Consider the following 18,793-nt stretch of genomic DNA (forward strand, 5'->3'; position numbering starts at 1 on the left):
CACTTCACGTCAATCGCTCTGACTTGTTCAAAGTTGCCATCTCTCTCCCTAGAGAGGCATTCTTGTCTGTTTTGCTCTGTCTCCAGCACCTCTCACAATGCCTGGCACACAGCAGGTGCTTAATGCATGCTTCTATGAGTGCATGAATGAATGTGAGGTTTCCAAGAATATGATGAGGTTTGTTATGAAGGTTAGTCCCAAATACAGGACAAGAAGAGGTAACACGAATTACCCAAAGTCAAACTGCTCGTAGGGAGGGCTGTTTGACTACTGCAATCGTCCTGATGTCCCTGAATTGGACCCCGTGTCCCATTCTCCTGCCCTCCCATATCTTGCAGCCAGGGGAACAAGCCTTTGGGGTCCAGTCCTACAGATCTCTTGCTGGTAACCAGAGCTTCAGTCAACTTCCTCCACCTGCTCTACTGGGGTGGTGGGTCACCATTGCTTCCAATCTCTTGACCTGGAGGGACACTGGTTCAAGGCTGTCTTGTCTTCAGCTGGATGGCAAGATATTTTTGACTGCCAGTAGGAGCGCCAGACCTCTTAGAAACGTGGCACCGAAGGTGAGGTCTAAGCTCTGGTCCACTGTCAGGAGACAGTGGCCAGGTGGGGGGCCCCCAATGGCAACAGCCCCCAGCTGGCCATGACCTCTCTTGGGGAAGGTGTCAGGGATGAGGTGGGGGGAAGGGGAGGACTTCTGGTCTACTGGAGCTAAAGGCAAAGAATAGTACCAGGATACCACCTGGGTGAGGGTGTGAGGGGATGCATCAGAGAATGGCTCCCTCTTCTGTGTAGCTCCCCAGTCCTGTCCTACCAGGCTTCCAGGATAAAAGAATTGATCAGTTGATCCTTTTCTGCTGGAAGCTTAAGTTAGGGACACCCCAGGGAACACTAATATGCCCTAAGGAGTCACCAGGTCTGGCTGCATGACCAGGTCCCTCATTTTCTTCAGCATTGAGCATCAGTCTCCTCATCTGTGAAATGGGGTAACACCCTCTTCCTCGGGCCCCACCCCTTCCAGATCTACTCTCTGCTCTTCTCTGCCTGTCCTGAGCATCACCCTGGCTCTTTGGCTTTCTGGCTCCTTGCTGGTTGGGCTTGGCCAATGGGAGTCGCTGGCAGGAGACAGAGGCGGGGTGGTGGGAGGAGAGAAAGGTTGGGGTATTTCTCTCCAGATGCTCTATGCCAGCTTTGGCCCAGGAGCTCTGTCCCTCCATGGCCTCAGCTCCTACCGGGTGGCCCCTCTCTGACTCTAGCTCAGGATCGCCCCACTTCAGCACCTGGACAGGTAACAGCTCCCCACGGTGGCTGGGAGCTAAGTGCCTTCCCCTCCCTTCTGTGAGTGATCTGTGTTTTGGATCCCTTCAGTTGAACCCTCTGAAGGAATTCTTTTGCATCCTAAGCCCCTGACCTGTACCATGAGCTAATCCACGTAAAACGCTTGGCACAGTGCCTGGGATGCACCGAGTGCACTGTCCTTGTCAGCTATTATTATTTTTATTGTTATTATGACAAGGTTGATACCACCCCTGGCCCTCGACTCTGATACTCTTTGCCCTTTTACTTTCCCTGTGAGGATCTCCTACCCTCCCCCAGCCTCCCTCAAGCCCTCAAGGGGCCGTCAAGCCTGGGCTCACTGGCAAATGGCCGAGGAGGGCGTCTGGGACAGGAGCTCTGGGTCCCTGAGTCTTCCAGAGGAGAGGGAAGGACCATGTGGCCTATGGGGCCATCACAGTGAGGTCCGGAGACCCCCATGTTGGGAATGTCCCAGGCCTGGGGTAGAGGAAGACCGATGTCCCAGAAATCCTCCTAAAGCCCTGGGAATGGTGTCCCCTGTTACCCTGAAGGCCATGGCTCCCTCCTGCCCATGAGCTGGAAGATGGTTAGTTCAAGCAGGATGGGCTTGAAGCTGGTTCCCTCTGGGCCCCCCAAAATGGGTGGTGTTTGGGGGCGGGGCTCAGCCTTGGGATCCTCTAAGAGTCTCAGTTCTCCCAATGAGCTTATCCACATTATTTACTCATGAGTCAATAGCCAAGATGCAAGGAAGTTCACGCTGCAGAGCTGGCCCCGCAGCCATGGCTTTGGGTACCCCCACGTCCCAGCATCACCCTCTTGAGGGGCTGCCCTTGCCCTCTGGGGTCCCCGCTTCTCCCTTTTTGGTCAAGGTCAAGTGCTGGCTTGAGCCAGCCATGACTTCCTGATGACCTCCTCCTCCCCCTCCCAGCCCAGCCAGGAATTGCCCAGAGAGAAGCCGGCAGGAAACTTACCCCAAACTCGGTCACCAGGATGTCGGTGATGCTGCCCAGAACAGTCACAAAGTCGAAGATGTTCCAGGCATCACGGAAATAGTTCTAGAATGGGGACCCACAAGACAGAGATGCCAAGGCAGGGCTCCAAGGCTGGCGCCCATCGTCCAGCCCAGGAGGCCCGCTAGGGGCACAGCTGTGGACCAGTCCCAGTGCCTGGGACAGTTAATTGTCGTTCAAATAGCAAAACGCTGCTGACCGGGGTGCTCAGTGTCATCTGCTCTGAGTCCCCCCTCCCTGGGACCCCCAGCCTTCCCACGGCTTGCTTGGCCCCAGGGGAGGGACTCCAGGTGCTGCTTCAGCTCCACCTGGGGCAGGGGGGAGGGCTGCCCTTCTGGACTGTGCCGTTTCTCCAGCAGCTTCAAGGGCTCCCTGAGACCTGAGATGCTGCATAAATGACGTCATCGGGATCCTCTCAAAGACCTTCAGAGGGAAAGTTTATCATCGGTCTTATACGAGGTGACTGGAGCTCGGAGAGCAAAGCTGCTCACCTCAGGCAGCACACAGGTGAAGAGTCAGGATTTGAACCCCGGTCTGGGCAAGTCCAGAGTCTGTGCACAGGACCCCACGGACTCAGGACTTGTTAAGAGATCAGCCCCTGGGTTCTCATCACAGCTCTACTACTGTCCAGCTGTGTGGTCAGGGGTCAATGACTTAACCTCTCCGTGCTTCCATTTCCTAATCTGGACAAAGGGGACAGTAACAGAGTAAGAGGCCTTCTGGGCACACACCAGGCTGTACTTTCTGGCTCCCTTGTGGTTAGATGAGGCTGTGTTTCTAGTTACAACCAATGGGTTGTGAACAGAGGCAGTGTGGGTCACTTCCTGGCCAGCGCAAGACTCGCTAGAACTCTCTTAACTTTGGGCCTGGTGACCAGCAATGTTCCAGATGGTGGCTGCTCCGTGAGCCTAGTTCCCTGAGTAACTAGAGGCGAACAGCACCCCCTGCTGAGTGTCAACAAAACCTTCATTGATTAGAGCAACTGAGATGTGGGGGCTGTTTGTTACTGCAGCTTAACTTGATCTATCCTCACTAGTACCTTCCTGGGCTGGGTTCTGGCTCAACTAAGACACACAGGTATAGCACGCTGTTGTTAAAATACTGAAATATTTTACACTGTTTGAGTCCACAATGAGTAGCACCCTTGCCTAGATCTAAGGGTCTAGCTCAAATAGGTGGCCCTCCCCTCAAGGGTCAGTGGGACCCATGCTAAACACAGGCCTTCCCAGCATCCTCACGAAAGCAGGGGGCCGCGTCGGCGCTTGGGCTCCATTCTGAGTGGTCAGCTTTCCCCTGAGCATCTGACAATGCAGCAGCCCCTCTGCCTCACAGAGGAGGACCCGGGCTTTGGAGCTGTGCTTCTCAGGATCAAATTCTTTTAGCATGTATGAATCAAATACACACTTGGAGTTGGACTGCTTGGGCCTCAGAGCCCTCTTCTGGAAGATAAGGACGTAACAATCAGATAATGAATGTGAGTCACTGAGTGTGAGGTTTGGCAGATAATAGGTGCTTACTAGATGGATGTTGTCTTACAGCTGTCTAAAGGAATTCAGGTTCCACTGGCATTGGTATTTTAGTAGGTACTACTGGGGCCCTACCCATATCCCCTAATTTTTTGACTGTGCACCTTTGTTACTCTGCCCAGGGGTTTTCTCTAGTTGCATATTTGGTGGGGAATTAACAGCTTGTCTTGGAGCAGCCCTTGACTGTGGCTGATGGGCACTGGAGGATAAATAGCCCAGCTCCCCCACCATGGGTGAGATGACTGAAGTATGTAAGGTATGTACTCTCTGCTGCCTCCCAGAGGTCCTCCATTGAACGGCACCCCAGTTGCCCACACTAGGGCCCTGCTCAAGAACACACCCTGTACCGGCTGCCTTCCCTTCCCTGCCTCACTCCCCACTCTCCTATGGTGCTTCCCAGGGTCACCTCCCAGATTAACCCCTTGCATTCAATCCTTGTCTCAGGCTCTGCTTCTGGGGGGCACAAATGAAGACAGCTTTCTAGGTGTCTGGCCACAGGCCTCAAGCCCCTGGACTAGAAGTTTCCCCTCTATCATTTAAATTCTACGTGGGAAACTTGGGGTTTCGCCTACAACTGAAGGGGGAGGCTCAGTGCAGACCTCTATGTGATGGTCAGGGGTGGAGGAGGTGGAATCCTCTCCCAGTAAGACGAATCACTTCACCACGAGAAGACTGACTGGGAACGAAAAAAATCGTGTGACACAGCTGTACTGTGCAGAGCTTGTGCCTGGGCCCATGCGCACGCTCCCCTTAGCCCTGGGAGCCTGGGGGCCTGGTAATCTTATTTTGTAGATTTAGACATGGGAGCAAAGAGGCCATGTTTATGATCTCATAGCTCAAAAGGGGCTGAGGCAGGACTGCACCCAGGGGTGGGTGATCCAGAGCCTGTGTTCTTCTCCGTATATGTTCTATGATCTGCTCTGGGTCATACAGCCCACAGGTGGCATCCCCAGGGCTGGAACTGACTCTGAGTTGGTGCAACTGCCCTGACTGCAGGGTGCCTCTCTCTGCCTGGCTGGTTCTCCATGCAGAGCCCAGTGGCCTGCCTGGGCTGTGATTTGGGCTTCCCTGGGTGTCCTCATTAAAAAATTCAGATTCAGGGGCCCCCATCCAACCCAGTGAATCAGAACCTCTTGAGGTGGGTCTAGGGTAGGGCATCATTTGACTTTAAGAGATCTCCCCAAGTGCTTCTGATGGGTAGCAGCGTTGGGAGCCATGGCTTTGGAGGAAAAAGGTGGGCGATGAACTGTAACCCTTCCTGGCATTTATTGAGTGCTCACAACATGCCGGGATTCACCCTCAGTCTCCGGACACACATTATTTGTGTTTGGGGTTTGCAAGAGCACTTCTAGGAGAGAGGAGAGGTTGGCCCTTTCTTGCAATGGAGGGGAGAGAGGTGAGGTGATACAGCTTGGACATGAGTTGAATCGAGGTCTCTCTGGTGCCAAAGCCGACACCTTTGACCACCTTGGGAAGCCAGGGTGAGAATTCAGCCTCTGTCTGCTGACATCACAGGCTGCAGGTCATTCTCTTCAGCGAGGTGGGCCAAGCAGACACTCAAGTGCTTTACAGTCAAGCCTCCGTATCCGCGGGTTCTGCACCTGCAGATTTGACCAGCCGCCAATTGAATCGGTTGACTCTGCAGGTGCGGAACCTGCAGATAAAGAGGGCCTACTGTACCTGCAACCCCTGTGATGCCTCCTGAGAATGTCTCATTTTAACAGAGACACAGATCACATGGGTAATCCTGCAGGGGCTTGTTGTCTACCTTCAAGATGGAAGGAAAAGCTAAAGTTTGGTGAGCAGCTGGTAAAAAAAAAAGAAGTAATTTTTTCACATCTCATTCCATGGGCCCCCTCCCCCACCATCCACAGATCCCTTCAGGGGTCAAGAGACCTCGGGTTAAGACCAATCGCATTAGTGGGAGACAAGTTAGACAGGGTCAGGAACTGCATTAAAGAAAAAGGGGGCATGGAATTGAGGAGACAGACAACTTCAGAATACAGGGCACACACTAAGGTAGATACGGATTCTGTGAAAATTTCATCTGGTCTATCTGTACGTCTGTGTGCTGGGCTCCCCGGCAAAATGTGTTTCTCACTGTGGATCGTGGCTAGGACGGTATGAATGCCATGGACTTGGCTTGTGTGGATCTCAGTTTCCTTATCTCTGAAATGAATAATTATTGCCTCCCATCCCATCATTTCGAGGAATGTCTGAATAAATGTGTGCAGGGCCCACAGTCTGCATTACTTGGCAAGCACGGGAACGCCTACGGAGAGTCTGGAGGCACTGGAGGGATGCTCAAGTCCCCCCTTGCTGGGGGCAGGGGGCCAGGTCGGGAGACTACCACCCAGCACCCAGTGCCCCATCGGGTTCCTTAACCCGTGGCTCTAGCCCCAAGGCAGTACTTACCAGAATTCCAAAAGCCATGACTTTAAGCAGACATTCCAGAGAGAAGAGGGAAGTGAAGACGATGTTGAATACCCTCAGGGCGTTTTCATAAGCAATCGAGGCTCCATAGAACTAGAGGAGGAAAGAGGAAGAGAGGTGGGGTCAGTGGGCACGGTGGCGGGGGCCAGGGAGGTGGCTTCGTGGCTGACCCGTGACCCTTGGCTTCCCTGTTGATGTCGTGTGAAGCTTACCCAGGCACATGGCAAGCTCTTCATGGGCTGGGCTATTTATTTATTTATTTATTTATAATTGAAGTCTAGTCGGTTTACAATGTGTTAATTTCTGGTGTACAGTATAGTGATTCGGTTACACATACATATATATATATATACACATATTCTTTTTCATTATATGCTATCTGTTCCATTATTAGCTATTGGGTTAATCTTTTCACATCAAAACAAAAACTCCTTTACTTACATTATTATTTTTTTAATTTGCTGGTTAGAAATGCAGAGTCCCAGGCCCACCCAGACCTGCTGAACTAGAGCCTGCATTTTAACAAGAAGCCCAGATGCCCTGTGAGCAGTCTGAGGAGTGCTCTGCCATACCACCCTCTCTCTTCTGCTTGTTAGAAACAGTTCATCATCATAAATGAAAAGATAAAAGAACTTGCTTATGGAGATGAGTTTTCAGGTGAATATAGGCACTGCTTTTTTGCCAACTCATAAAAATCAACAGCTAAATTTGCTGAGTGTTTTTAAGTGCTGAGAAATGCGCTCATGTCTTTGCAGGAACTTTCTCATTGAATCCTCATCCACATCTGGGGCAAGGAAGGAGCTATTATTATCATTCCCATTTCACTGAAAGGGAAACTGAGGCCCTGAGAAGTCACTGGTCACTTGTGCAAGGTTAACCGGTGAGTTAAGTGGCAGAGCTGGGTTTGAATTCAGGCCTTTGGTCTCCAAACCACACGGTGAAAGGTTCTGACTTTTCACCCTGGAGAGGTTCCATGGCCCCGAGGGTCACAAGGTCCTTACCTGCCCTTTTCTCCTCATTTTATTCATCAAACATTTATCAAGGGCCTCTTGTTCCCTCTAAGCCAGGGCCTCTCTGAACCCCAGGAATTCAGGGGTGCCCATGTCTTATCTGGCCCCTCGGAGCTCAACGAGGTGTGACAGACTGTCAAGCAATCCGACGCTGATATTATGACATAGCAGGTAACATAGGATTGCCAAGACCTCATGTGTCTGGAGAGGTCAGGGAAGGCTTCCTGGAGGAAGAGCTCTGCAGGTGCAGCTGGAAGGGGCTGACCAGGCAGCGCGGTGGAGCCGTGTGCCAGGCAGAGGGACTAGGTGGAGCAAGAGTGTGTGGTCTGTCTGGGAGACCCGTGTAGCTGGTTCCATTTTGCCAGGGGAGGGCGGATGTGGTCGGAGGGAGGGCTCACCTTCATCATGAGAACGATGGTGTTGAGGGCGATCATGGCCATGATGGTGTACTCGAAAGGCGGGGACACCACGAACTGCCACATGCGGTACTGGAAACTCTGCTTGTTCTGGGGCATGTGTCGGGTCAGTGGTTTGGCGCTGATGGCGAAGTCGATGCAGGCCCTCTGCAGGAGAGAGCCCAATGGCGTGAGGGCCGGAGGCAGGAGGGAGGCGGCTGGACACCGAGCACCTCCATCTCACTCGACACAGCTAGCTTGCTGCACAACTACTAGAATTGCTGCCTCTCTTGCCCCCATAAACTCCTTACCACGAAAGCTTTCTTCTCTCAACAACTACAGCTCCTTGAGAAATTGCCACCTGCCAAAACTTGTGCTGACATTCCTCCACTATCTCCTTGAATCCCCTGAGCAAACATGGTAAGTGGGTACTATCAATAGCCCCATTTTGCAGATAAGGACAGTAAAGGCTCAGAGAGGTTATGCCACTTGCTTGAGCTGGCACAGCTGCCAAGGGGGCGAAACTCAAATTTCAAGACTGTGAAGCCTTGTCATTCTTTCTTACCAGATACTTTGCTTCTCCTCTTTGAGGGAGGGAGGCAGGGAGGACTAATGGTTATTTAGTCTTAGGGGCCAACAGAGCAGAAGGAAGAATGTGTTCTAGGTCCTCCACTTAGCTTGGATGATTCTAGAAGGGCAAAGAGTCATGCCTATACTCTCGTGTACTGGATTTCATTCATAAATATTCACCACCCCTCCCTGGGGGAGATTATACTTCCTTGACCCACTGACATCAGATGTGGATGTGTAACTAGCTCTGGCTAATGAAGTGTGAGCAGAAGTGACATGTATCACTGGGCACAAACCACAAGAGTCAGACCGTGGTTTGCTGTTCTCTCCTTTTTATCTGAAGTGTCTCAGAGGGAAACCAGAATAAAGCTGACACAGAGCAGAGCCACCTGGACATGCAGTCCAATCCCTTTGTCAATATCTGGCACTGAGATGCTAAGGATGCTTGTTACTGCATCATAACCTAGTCCAAACTGACTGACACGTACAACTTCTCTCTGATGTGTTTTCTTCTGGAAATCCCATGAAGGGCTACCCTGCAAGCTGGATTCTGCTTGGAGAATGCTGTTCTTTCCTCCCCAGGTGTCCCAGAAGCTGGTTCCTGTGTGTGTGTGTGTGTGTGTGTGTGTGCATGTGTGTGTGTGTTTGTGTGTGCTGGGAGGTGTCAGATTTTAAATGGGAATGCAACTGGGAAGTGGTACCTCATTTTTCTCCAGGCTGTATTCCTCCATCATCTTGTCCCCCTGCTCCTGGAAGGTGATGATGATCAAGGCCACAAAGATATTGACGAAGAAGAAGGGGAACACCACAAAGTAGACAACGTAGAAGATGGACATTTCCATGCGGTACCCAGGGCTGGGACCCTGGTTCTCAAAGGTGGCATCGACGGAGTGCTTGAGGACCCTGTGAGGACCAGGGTGAGGAGAGGGGGAAAGTGAGACAGGGGAGCAGGAATGGAGGCAAATATTGAAAGGAAACAAAAAAGAAATGAGGTGTAATCACTATTTTCTGACTGTGGTCCCTGTAGTTTATGAAGCTGTAATCTTCCCACCTCCTTTGCCTGTGGGGAGTATTGACAACATTGTCAGTTACTTCTACCGCCCTGTATCAAGGGCCTGTTATGTGCCAGAAATGATGTTTGACATTTTATTTCTTTAACCATCATCCCTCTCAGGGATGTTATTACTGGTTCCATTTTGCGCACGAGGAAACTGAGGTTGAGCAACTTAAAGTGACTTGCTGAAGACCACCTACTCAGACGTGGCCAAGTTGGGATTTGAAATCAGGTCTGTGGTGATGGATGGGAGTGAGCAGGGGGTCATGGAAGCAGCTGTATGTGTGTGTGTGTGTGGGTGTGTTGGGTGGGGGGAGTATTTAAGCACAAGTGGTGGTGGGAGCCGAGGAGGTGCAATGAGGACACACATGGGAGTGAGTGTATGCAAGGCCGCTCTGTACAGTTGCACAGGTCATGCACTGCTCAAGGGCTCTGTGTCTAAGGGGCACCAGTCATACTGTAGACATGCTAGATCTGTGTATTAATGATGACAACATTTTGGCAGGTGGCCATAAAGTGCCTTATTTGAGCAAGATCATTAAGTAGATTGCAATGCTCTTCTAACAGATGGAGGAGAAGTCTGTTGAAGAAGGGGTGTCTTAAAAAATTTGCTCAAAGGTGCCTTATGGGCTAGCACTGGCCTCTTGTGTGTGGGTACTGAGGGCACACGCTGGAATCTACCCAACCTTCAACCTGCATTCAGCCAAGACCTCTGGACAGAGGACCGGGACTAGGGTGAGGAGAGTAGGGCGCTTGCCTTGGGCACACGTTAAGGGGATGTCAAACCCCTCAGTAATCGTTAAATAGCATTTGACTGCAATATTTTAAAAAATCAAAAGAAATGCCAAAAAGCCCAGGATGAACAAACTATCAAAATTTCAAATCTTGTATGTAGTAGTTTGTATCTGCTAATCTCAAACTACTATATACAAAATAGATAAACAAGGTCTTACTGTACAGCACAGGGACCTCTATTCAATAGCTTGTGATAACTTATCATGAAAAAGAACATGACAAAGAATATATATATATACATATATAACTGAATCACTATGCTGTACCCCAGAAACAAACACAACATTGTAACTCGACTATACTTCAATTAGAAAAATTTAAACTTTTAGGGGAGGGTATAGCTCCATGGTAGAGCTTAGCATATATGAGGTCCTGCATTCTTCATGACCTACATTAAAATAGATAGATAAATAATTATCCCCCCAGAAAAAGAACAGCAAAAAAAAAAAAAAAAAGGAAAAACATTAAATTTTGGATTTGCATGATTCTGCCTCACCTCAGCCCTGACCCTGTCTGGGAGAGAACGACCCTGTGGACAAACAGGCTTGGAAACGGCCAGGGCCACGCCCCTGTCTTGGAGGTGTGTGTTCAGCAGCACAGGAAGGGTTAAGAGGAAGTGACTGCCTGTGGATGTGCAGCCTTTCTGCAAGTTAGAGACACTGACTGTTCTGGGAGCTCCCGGCGGCCACTCGGGGGCTGGGGAGCCCAGCGATGGCTGGATTTCCGCCCAGACAAACACGACTATGTGTGGCGGCCGCTGCTCTGGTGACGGCCCCTCGTGCTTCTTGCATCGTCCCCACTTCTGGGAGCAGGAGCGGACCCCTCCTCCCCGAGAGCGTTCTCAGCACCAGGCTCTCAGCCCCTCTCCTCCCCGCGCTGCTCCCGGGGGCTCTCGGACGGGCCACTTACTGCGGCCAGCCTTCCCCAGTGGACACGGTGAAGAGCGTCAGCAGCGCCCACAGCACGTTGTCGTAGTGGAACTCGTACTTCTTCCACTCCCGGTCCCGAGCCTTCACCTCGTTCTTCTCGTAGAGGAGGTACTTGCCGCTGCCGCGGGAAATGGGGACAGTTAGGAAGTCGAGGGGCACCTAACTCTGGCCACCAGAGAGATGAAGGAGGAGGAGGAGGGAGAGGATCCCACCTGCCCACGCTGCCTCCCTCAGCCTGGGAAATGGCAGCATCCAGATGTCACTGGAGCGTGTGTGCAGCCACTTGGAGTCAAATCCACGGCTGATGCCCCAGCCCTGCGTCCATTCAGGATCCAGCACCCAACTCAGAATCTGGCACCCTCTTCCAACCTGAAAGCCTCTAGTCCTGAGGGCGGGGTCCCCAGGCTTGAGGGGTTGTTAACAGCAGAGAGGGAGAAGGCACATTTCTGGGTCCGTCAGGCCAATGGGGAGGGGGCAGGTGCTGCTTCTTTTCAAGGTAGGAAAGAAAGTTTAGCCCAATGCCTGGGATCCTTCCCATTCCTGGAAACAGCCACCAAAACGACAACGGGCTGCCTGCCATTCACCGCATAGAAGGACTTCAGGGTAACTAGTGCCAATAGCGCTGTTCATTGAGCGCTTGGTTAATGAAGGATCAGCACTTTCCTGGCCTGAGTTCAGAACTTTCCGTCATGAGGGTGACCCAGAGATGGGGAGCTTCCGGTCCACCATCCCTTACCCACAATTCCCAAATCCAGAAAGCTCTGGAAGCCGAATCTTGTTTCCTAATCTGGCAGTTGGCAAGTTCGGGCCTGCAGACCAAATCTGGACTTGCCTCTGTGTGGCCCACAAGCTAAGAATTACATTTTCAAATGGTGGAAACAGAATCAAAAGAATTCATTCACGATGGGTAAAAATGATATGGAATTCCAACTTCCAAGAAAGTTTTATCAGAACGAGGTTGTGCCCCCCATTTCTTTCTCTATTGTCTGCGGCTGCTTTTGAGTTTTACCAGCAGCAATGAGTAGCTGCCACAGAAAGATATTTATTCTCTGGCCCTTGACAGACGAAGTTTGCCCATCTACGATCTAATTCGTTTTGGCAACAAAACCCGACCCAATGGGATGCGGGCTCTTTGGGCTTTGGACTTGTTATTTATCCCATTGGGTGCAAACGGTTGCCTGTTTTCCAGCAGAAATACTGCGTTTGATCACAGGGCTGCCTTAACCAATGAGGCTGTTATGTCCTAGGTGGGACATGTACCACACAATCTCTCTAAAATCTCAAAATATTCTGAATTTTGAAACATTCACCTGTAAAGGTTTCATATAAGGAAACCTGGATGTGCACTGATAACCTCTACTTGACAAAGGCGGCAGCCGAAAAGTTAAGCATCCAGCTTATAGCTTATCCTGAAGCCTTGAGCAGAGACTCTTATTCCGAAACTGTTTTCCTTTCTAGTCCAGATCCAAGCTGGGTGCAGTCAGGTCACCCCGCAGACCCAACACTTCAGTTTCCAAGCCCAAGAGACTGGTGCCTCTGGCCAGCCCAGATGGGGACACCTCGGAGGGTCAAAACTCACCGACAGTCTTTCTCAAACTCCTTGGACTCATCAGTGCAGTGGAAGAACTTGCCCTTGAAGAGCTGCACGGCCACCACGGCAAAGATGAACATGAACAGCATGTAGACGATGAGGATGTTGAACACGTTCTTGAGCGAGTTGACCACGCAGTCAAACACGGCCTGGTGGGTGGCAGGGAGAGAAGGCGTGAGGGGCTGGGGGCCAGTCCAGCCTCCACCTGCCACAGCCCATAATACCAAAGTATTGTTATTATTCTCATTTGACAGATGAGGGCATGAGCCAAGTCACTCAGTTAGGGCCACGCCATTCTGAGGAGTAAGAATTGGGGCTGGACCTGATTCTGAGTTTCGACGCATTGAAAACTCCCAATTTCCACCCCTGGAAAATGGTGCTCCTTCTCCGAGTGTCTCTAAGGTAAACCATGGCTCTTCAGGGCAAGAGGAAAGGTCCTCGAGGGAGAGGTCATTTCCTGTTCCTTCTGTGTCCCTGTCTCATGTTACTCCCTGTTCCCCACCATCTGGAGTGTGGTCTCCCCCCTTTTGCCCACTGATAAGTTGCGGGCGCTCTGGATTTAAGAGTTGACTTCATGTGCCCTGGGGATTCTGCCCTGGGTAGGACGGGATCCTTCCACCATCCCCCAGACAAGGCGGGGTCCCAGCCTGGAATGCCCCCCACCCCATTCTGCTTTTAATCACAGGGGATCCTAACTCCAAGTAAGCATCAAGGATCATCAAAACGCACTGGAATTACATGCTAGCTTTGCTGGCTTCCCCTGGGGGAGAGAGTGTGTAGCTTTCGTGGGGCTTTCAAAGGAGGCTGTGACCCAGAAAATGCGGAAAAGCCACTGAACTGAACACTGCTGGATTCCACGTACTTCAGTGCAGGCAAGCATTCACGTCCAAAGGGCAGACACATTTCCTCTTTGAACATTCATCAACAGAAAAGGGGAATTTGTATCATTATTTCCAAAATCAAAGGGAAAAGGCACACTGCCAGTAAGATCAGACATACTTTTAGGTCCTACAGGAGCCCAACACCAGGGAACACTGAACCACATGGTAGCAAAACCAAATCCTTTCTATCCTTTTGAGTGAAGGAGAAACTTCCTTGGTTGCTACTGTGTGAACACCTAACATTCATACTTTTCTTTTTTAATCAAGAAAGAGCGAGCATCCTTGCTCCAAGCCTTTGTCAGGCAACAATTTTTGGCTAGATTTTAGAAACAGTTATCTTATTTTTTTGAACAGATACTTAGTTTTATCTTCTATTAACAGGGGGTTTTGGTTTTCCAACTTGAGAAACTTGACATAGCATTTCCATTTAAAATAAATCCACTGAAGTAAAAAATAAAGTGTCTAGATTTAAAGAAACATATGACGTGTGAGATAATACAGGTGTCCCTCAGGTCATAAGTTGAAAAGGGGTGTTCAATGCCTAATTTCATTTCCTTCTTCCCTTCCTTCCTTTCTTCCTCCCTCCCTCCCTCCATCCCTTTCTTTCTCTTTTTGAACGACAAGCTCTTGGGAAATGCTGGTTCATGCTACTTTGGGAATTTGGAAAAGGGGTCCCGACTTTGCATGAGACATTTCATCTAATGGAAATTTATCATAATATACAGATTTTGTTTGATTAATGCACTTTACTGCCATCTGCTGGAAAGTTGTAATAAAAATATATCCAGACATGATGGCTGTGATGTTAGCAGCATCCCTTTAAACGTAGTGTTCTTGAGCAGTGTGCAACCTGCTCAACTGTCCAGGGCAACCCTGACAGATCTCCCACATATCCCCAGTCTCACCTTGAGCTTTGGCAACCGCTTGATGGTTTTAAGAGGTCGTAGCACCCGGAGGACTCGGAGGGATTTAATGGTGTTGATGTCCTTTCCTTTGCTATTGCCACTGTGGAGGGATGTTAAGATGGGGAGAAGGGGAAAGGAGTCAAGGTCAGGCTGGGTGGTGGGTGGTCCACAGCTCCATGTGACCCCACCCTTCCAGGTTTAGGAGTCTTGGGTGAGCCTGGTCCAGCCCTGCCCTTGCTGGAGGAGGGCAGTCAGCTCCCCCTCTACATCTGGGCTCAAGACCTAGCAAGCACGTGGCTTGTGTGGTTCTGGTCTCAGGGTTTATGGAGGGCCCTCCGCCACTAAGCCGGGCCTGAACAGCAACACGGGGCAGCTCTCAGATCCAGCACACGGGAGCTGGCTGCCCCTGGGCGCTCTTTGGAGGTGGTCTTAGGGAGCTTTTAGAAAATGTGACCCCCCCGCCTTCCAACAGGATCTGGGAAATGCTTAAAGCGGCCCTTAAACTGGAATCTCTCCCCCAACCCCCTGCCCCAATGTTCCCTGAGCCCACAGGAGTGAAAGGAACCAGGATATCAAATGCTAATGTTGAACCACTGCCTTTTCTTTCGGGGTCTCTCAGCTCATCTTTGTCAGATTGCTGCATAGAGGGCCGGTCCGGGGTCTGCGGCCTGAGTCAGCTTTGCAGACCCTGGGGATGCCATGACACACTTAGCCAACCATGATTCAGACCCCCCCGCCCCAAGTGGGGGGCATCAGGTGCAGCCATCAAAGCCTTGTGGTTAATGGGATCCACCACCCACCCAGCTGCCCAAACCAGAAACCCAAGAGTCATGTTCAGCCTCCTGTCCTGCATCCTCATCCCCAACAAGTCACCCTCCTAAACAGCTCCACCATCTGTCCCTGGCCACCACCATGGGCTGAACCCCGAATATCCACCTCTCCACTTTCCCCCCATCCCTGTCTCTCTTCCTTCTTTTTCGCACACAGTGGCCAAAACCAATGACCATGTCGGTCTCCTGCTCAGGATCCTTCTGGAGCATCTGAATTCCTTGAAGGACAAACTCCTAGCTTGGCATTCAGGGCTCTTCAAAATCTAGTCCAGCTTACCTTTACCTTTGCATCCCCATTGATGACCACACCCCCCCAGCCCCAGCCGGACACTTTTACTTCTGTCTGCTTTTGCATATACTGTTCCCGCTGCTAGACATGCCCCTCCTCCATGTCTCCGTCTGCAGGACTATGCAGCCCTCAAAGCCCGAGGTAAATGTCCCTTCATCCGATAGCCTCCACCATCTATCTGCCCCTGAGCTCTGCCAGACCCTAGCGCTGTTTCAGAACCATTTTTGTTTATGTCGTTGGCTGCTGGCTTTAGACAGAAAACTCCTCAAAGGTGAAACTGTGATTTATTGAAAATGAAAATGTGTTCATTTTCCCTTTAATCTTGGTCCGTGTCTCAACCCCCAGCCTGTACCTGGTGGGCCGTCTCAGGCAGGCCACGTGAATGAATTGGGATCGGAGTTCTTTGGGGGTCAGTTGGCAAACATCTCCCCACAGTTACCTCCTGGGTAATGAACAGAGCCACCCTAGAGCCACCCACCGTGGTATGCCTGAGTATCTAGGTGTAACAACATCCTTGTGACATTTGCTTTTTTAGGGTTCCTTTCTCTCATTTTTTTCAAGAGCATAAAGAGGAGAATTGGACTTTAGCCTGCCAGGCACAGCCATGCCCCAGGATTCAGCAGTCTGAACATGTTTTTTTCTTTTCTAAACCAAAGTCATCATTATCATCTCAAAGCTGTGCCCTCAATGTACGAGGCACACAACAGGAGAGAGACTGTTACGCAGAACACAAACACAGCTAAGTAACTAGATCATGCAGGGAAATAGCTATTTCTTCTTCAAGTTACCCCTCAGGCCTTCCGCTTTGGTCAGAGAGGAAGCCTCCGGTATGTGTGAAGAGGTCTTTAGCACCTCCCTGACACTCACTGATTTCTTTTAACAAAGAACCCAGCTGGACTCCCAGAAGGCACTTCTCCCTTTGCAGAGGCTGAGAAACAATCCTATGTTTTGACACACGAGGAGAGTGCTCCTGGCAGTTTGGATCCTGAGCATGCAGGAGTGGCTTGATCAAGGTGTTCTCTCGGAAACCAACCAGATTTTCGAATCACTTTGCTGAGAGTATAGATGCTCCTCTTAAAGCCCAAGTCCTGGTTGTTTGGACTGTCCACCCTTCTCCCATCTGAGAGGCTGGACACTCACTCCCCAGATAACCACCCAGCCTGCTTGTCTGCTTTACTGAAATCAGTTGAAATCAGACTGTGGGGAGATCTCCTCTCCACACTCTTTACGTTCTCTGCTAAGAACTGAGCTAACGGTGGGTCATGGTGAGAGGCAGTGCCCAAGACCCCCTCAGGGCTCCTTCTCCCTGGGGAGAAGGCTGAGGGGGGCTCTGGTCACTGCAAGCGACAGGACGGCAGCAAGAACACAAGGCTACGGAAGCAGGCCCAGAACCAACGCGGCTGCATCAGGGCAGAGAACGAGAGACGAGAGAGCGAGAGCGAGTGAGAGTTGAGAGTGAGAGAGAGAGAGAGAGAGAGAGAGAGAGAGAGAGAGAGGCACTTTACCGTGTACTGCTCCTGGTGAGGTGGCGTCAGAGGGAGAGACAGATCGTAAGCGGCCTCAGAAGAAAGAACACAGAACACGCACGCATGCGCACGCGCACCTGAGCGCTCCCCTGCCCGGCCTGGGCACCGGGGGTGGGGGGCCGCCTCAGGCTCGTGGCTCTGGATGGTCCATCCTTCCATCTAGAAGACCCTCGTTCAGTCCCCTGCCCTTGGCAGGCCTCCCGGCACTGCCCAACAGCACCAAGAAAGCCAAATTTCCAAGTAGCAGGACAGCCAGAAAGTCATCAATTACCAAAGGTGAATTCGCCACCGAAGGTCACTGCCAAGAGCTGGAGAAAAACTCCTTTTCTCCAGAGGTTCTGGGCTGGAAGGTTTTAGAGTGTCTTGAAGGTTTGAGCTTTGGCGCAGGGGGGACCTGGGTTTGACTTCCAGCACTGCCCTTAATGACTGTCCTCATCTGTAAAACAGACCTTCAGGATTCTGATGCTGGACACACAGTAGCAGTGGCCTTGGCTTTACCCGCTACGTTATGAAGGAGAGCGAGGTCAGCTAAGAGTTCCAATCTGGGATGACGTTAAGGGGTAAATCTCAAGAGTCCTCTCGGAAAATTGGGGTCTGGGGGAAAACTCTAGCATGTGGCAGTGGCCCCGTACCTAACTCATCTTTGGAATCACACTCAGTCTCATTATGACTGTCCACCCATGACTAGAGATCATGGTGAGAGAAACTCGACTGCCATTAGAACAGCAGAAGCCCGACTGCTGAGCAGAGGCTGCAGAATTTTCCACCTGCCATCCCTTTTGAAGTTAGTGATATTTCTAAAAACATAATGGTTTACAAGCCTGTAACTATTTCCACTGGATTCCCTGCCCCGACCTTTTTCACTTCAGCTCAGTGGTTCTCAAAGCTCGATGCATCTAGGGATTACTGCATCCACAGAATTGAACACATTCTCCTTTAGGGATTACTGAGGGATCTTTCAATGACAGTGATTTCTGTCCAACCTGATGGATGACTCTAGGTGTAATAGATGAGTTTTCCAAATGTCACTGCGTCTGCCTGTGGGAAGCTGGTACCCTTACGCCCACTTTCCAGATGAGGAAGCTGAGGCTCAGACAGGGAAAGTGACTTGCTCAAGGTCACACAGCCAGGAAGTGGCTGACTGAGATTCAAACCCAGGTCTGTGTATCTTGCACTCTAACCTTTCCACTTCATGACACACACACAAAATGATGCCTTCTGGGGTAGGCCCTGTTTTGAGGCTGGGTATAACAAAAAAAAAAAAGGCAGGCTGTGAGGGCTCTTTCTTTAGCTTCCTGGCAGTTCGGCTCCTGAGCATGCAGGAGCGGCTTGATCAAGGTGCTCCGCCAGCTGTGCCGGCCTGCCCTGAGGGAGGAGTGGCCGCACCAGATGGCCTCTTGGCAGTGAGGGCAGGATCATGGTCTGCCAGCTGCTGAGAAATGTCAGTTGGCCACCCCGATGCATGGGCACAGAGCGTGATGCCATGTGCGATGACTCATGAAATGGGGTGTTAGTGGTGGTCGTGTGGACACAGCACACAGTCAGTTGATGGAGCAGGACACACACACACACACACACACACACACACACACACACACACACACACACACAGATATCTGGAGGGAGGTGCAGGAGGGGTGGAAACCGTCGGGAGAGCTTCGACACATCCCTTGGAGGACCACAGGGATAGTTTTCCCACATCCGAGACGGGGCCACAATCACAGCACCACGGCAGAATCTTTGCCTCCACCCC

General features: G+C 51.0%; 1 protein-coding gene across 6 annotated transcripts in view; it reads right to left on the reverse strand.

Annotated features, from left to right (window-relative positions):
* CACNA1A (calcium voltage-gated channel subunit alpha1 A) overlaps positions 1–18,793 on the reverse strand; it is a 206,576-nt gene that overhangs the window by 27,465 nt on the left and 160,318 nt on the right. For all 6 annotated transcript variants that reach the window (XM_064479894.1, XM_064479896.1, XM_064479892.1 and 3 more), the window contains 7 exons: positions 14,396–14,495; positions 12,598–12,758; positions 10,999–11,136; positions 8,942–9,143; positions 7,674–7,838; positions 6,248–6,358; positions 2,268–2,351 (listed from right to left, as the gene is read on the reverse strand). In XM_064479894.1, the coding sequence (XP_064335964.1) occupies positions 2,268–2,351; positions 6,248–6,358; positions 7,674–7,838; positions 8,942–9,143; positions 10,999–11,136; positions 12,598–12,758; positions 14,396–14,495 (961 nt within the window). The remainder of the gene's footprint in view (positions 1–2,267; positions 2,352–6,247; positions 6,359–7,673; positions 7,839–8,941; positions 9,144–10,998; positions 11,137–12,597; positions 12,759–14,395; positions 14,496–18,793) is intronic.

Source organism: Camelus dromedarius, chromosome 27 (assembly GCF_036321535.1).
Source record: "Camelus dromedarius isolate mCamDro1 chromosome 27, mCamDro1.pat, whole genome shotgun sequence".
Lineage (NCBI taxonomy): Eukaryota > Metazoa > Chordata > Mammalia > Artiodactyla > Camelidae > Camelus > Camelus dromedarius.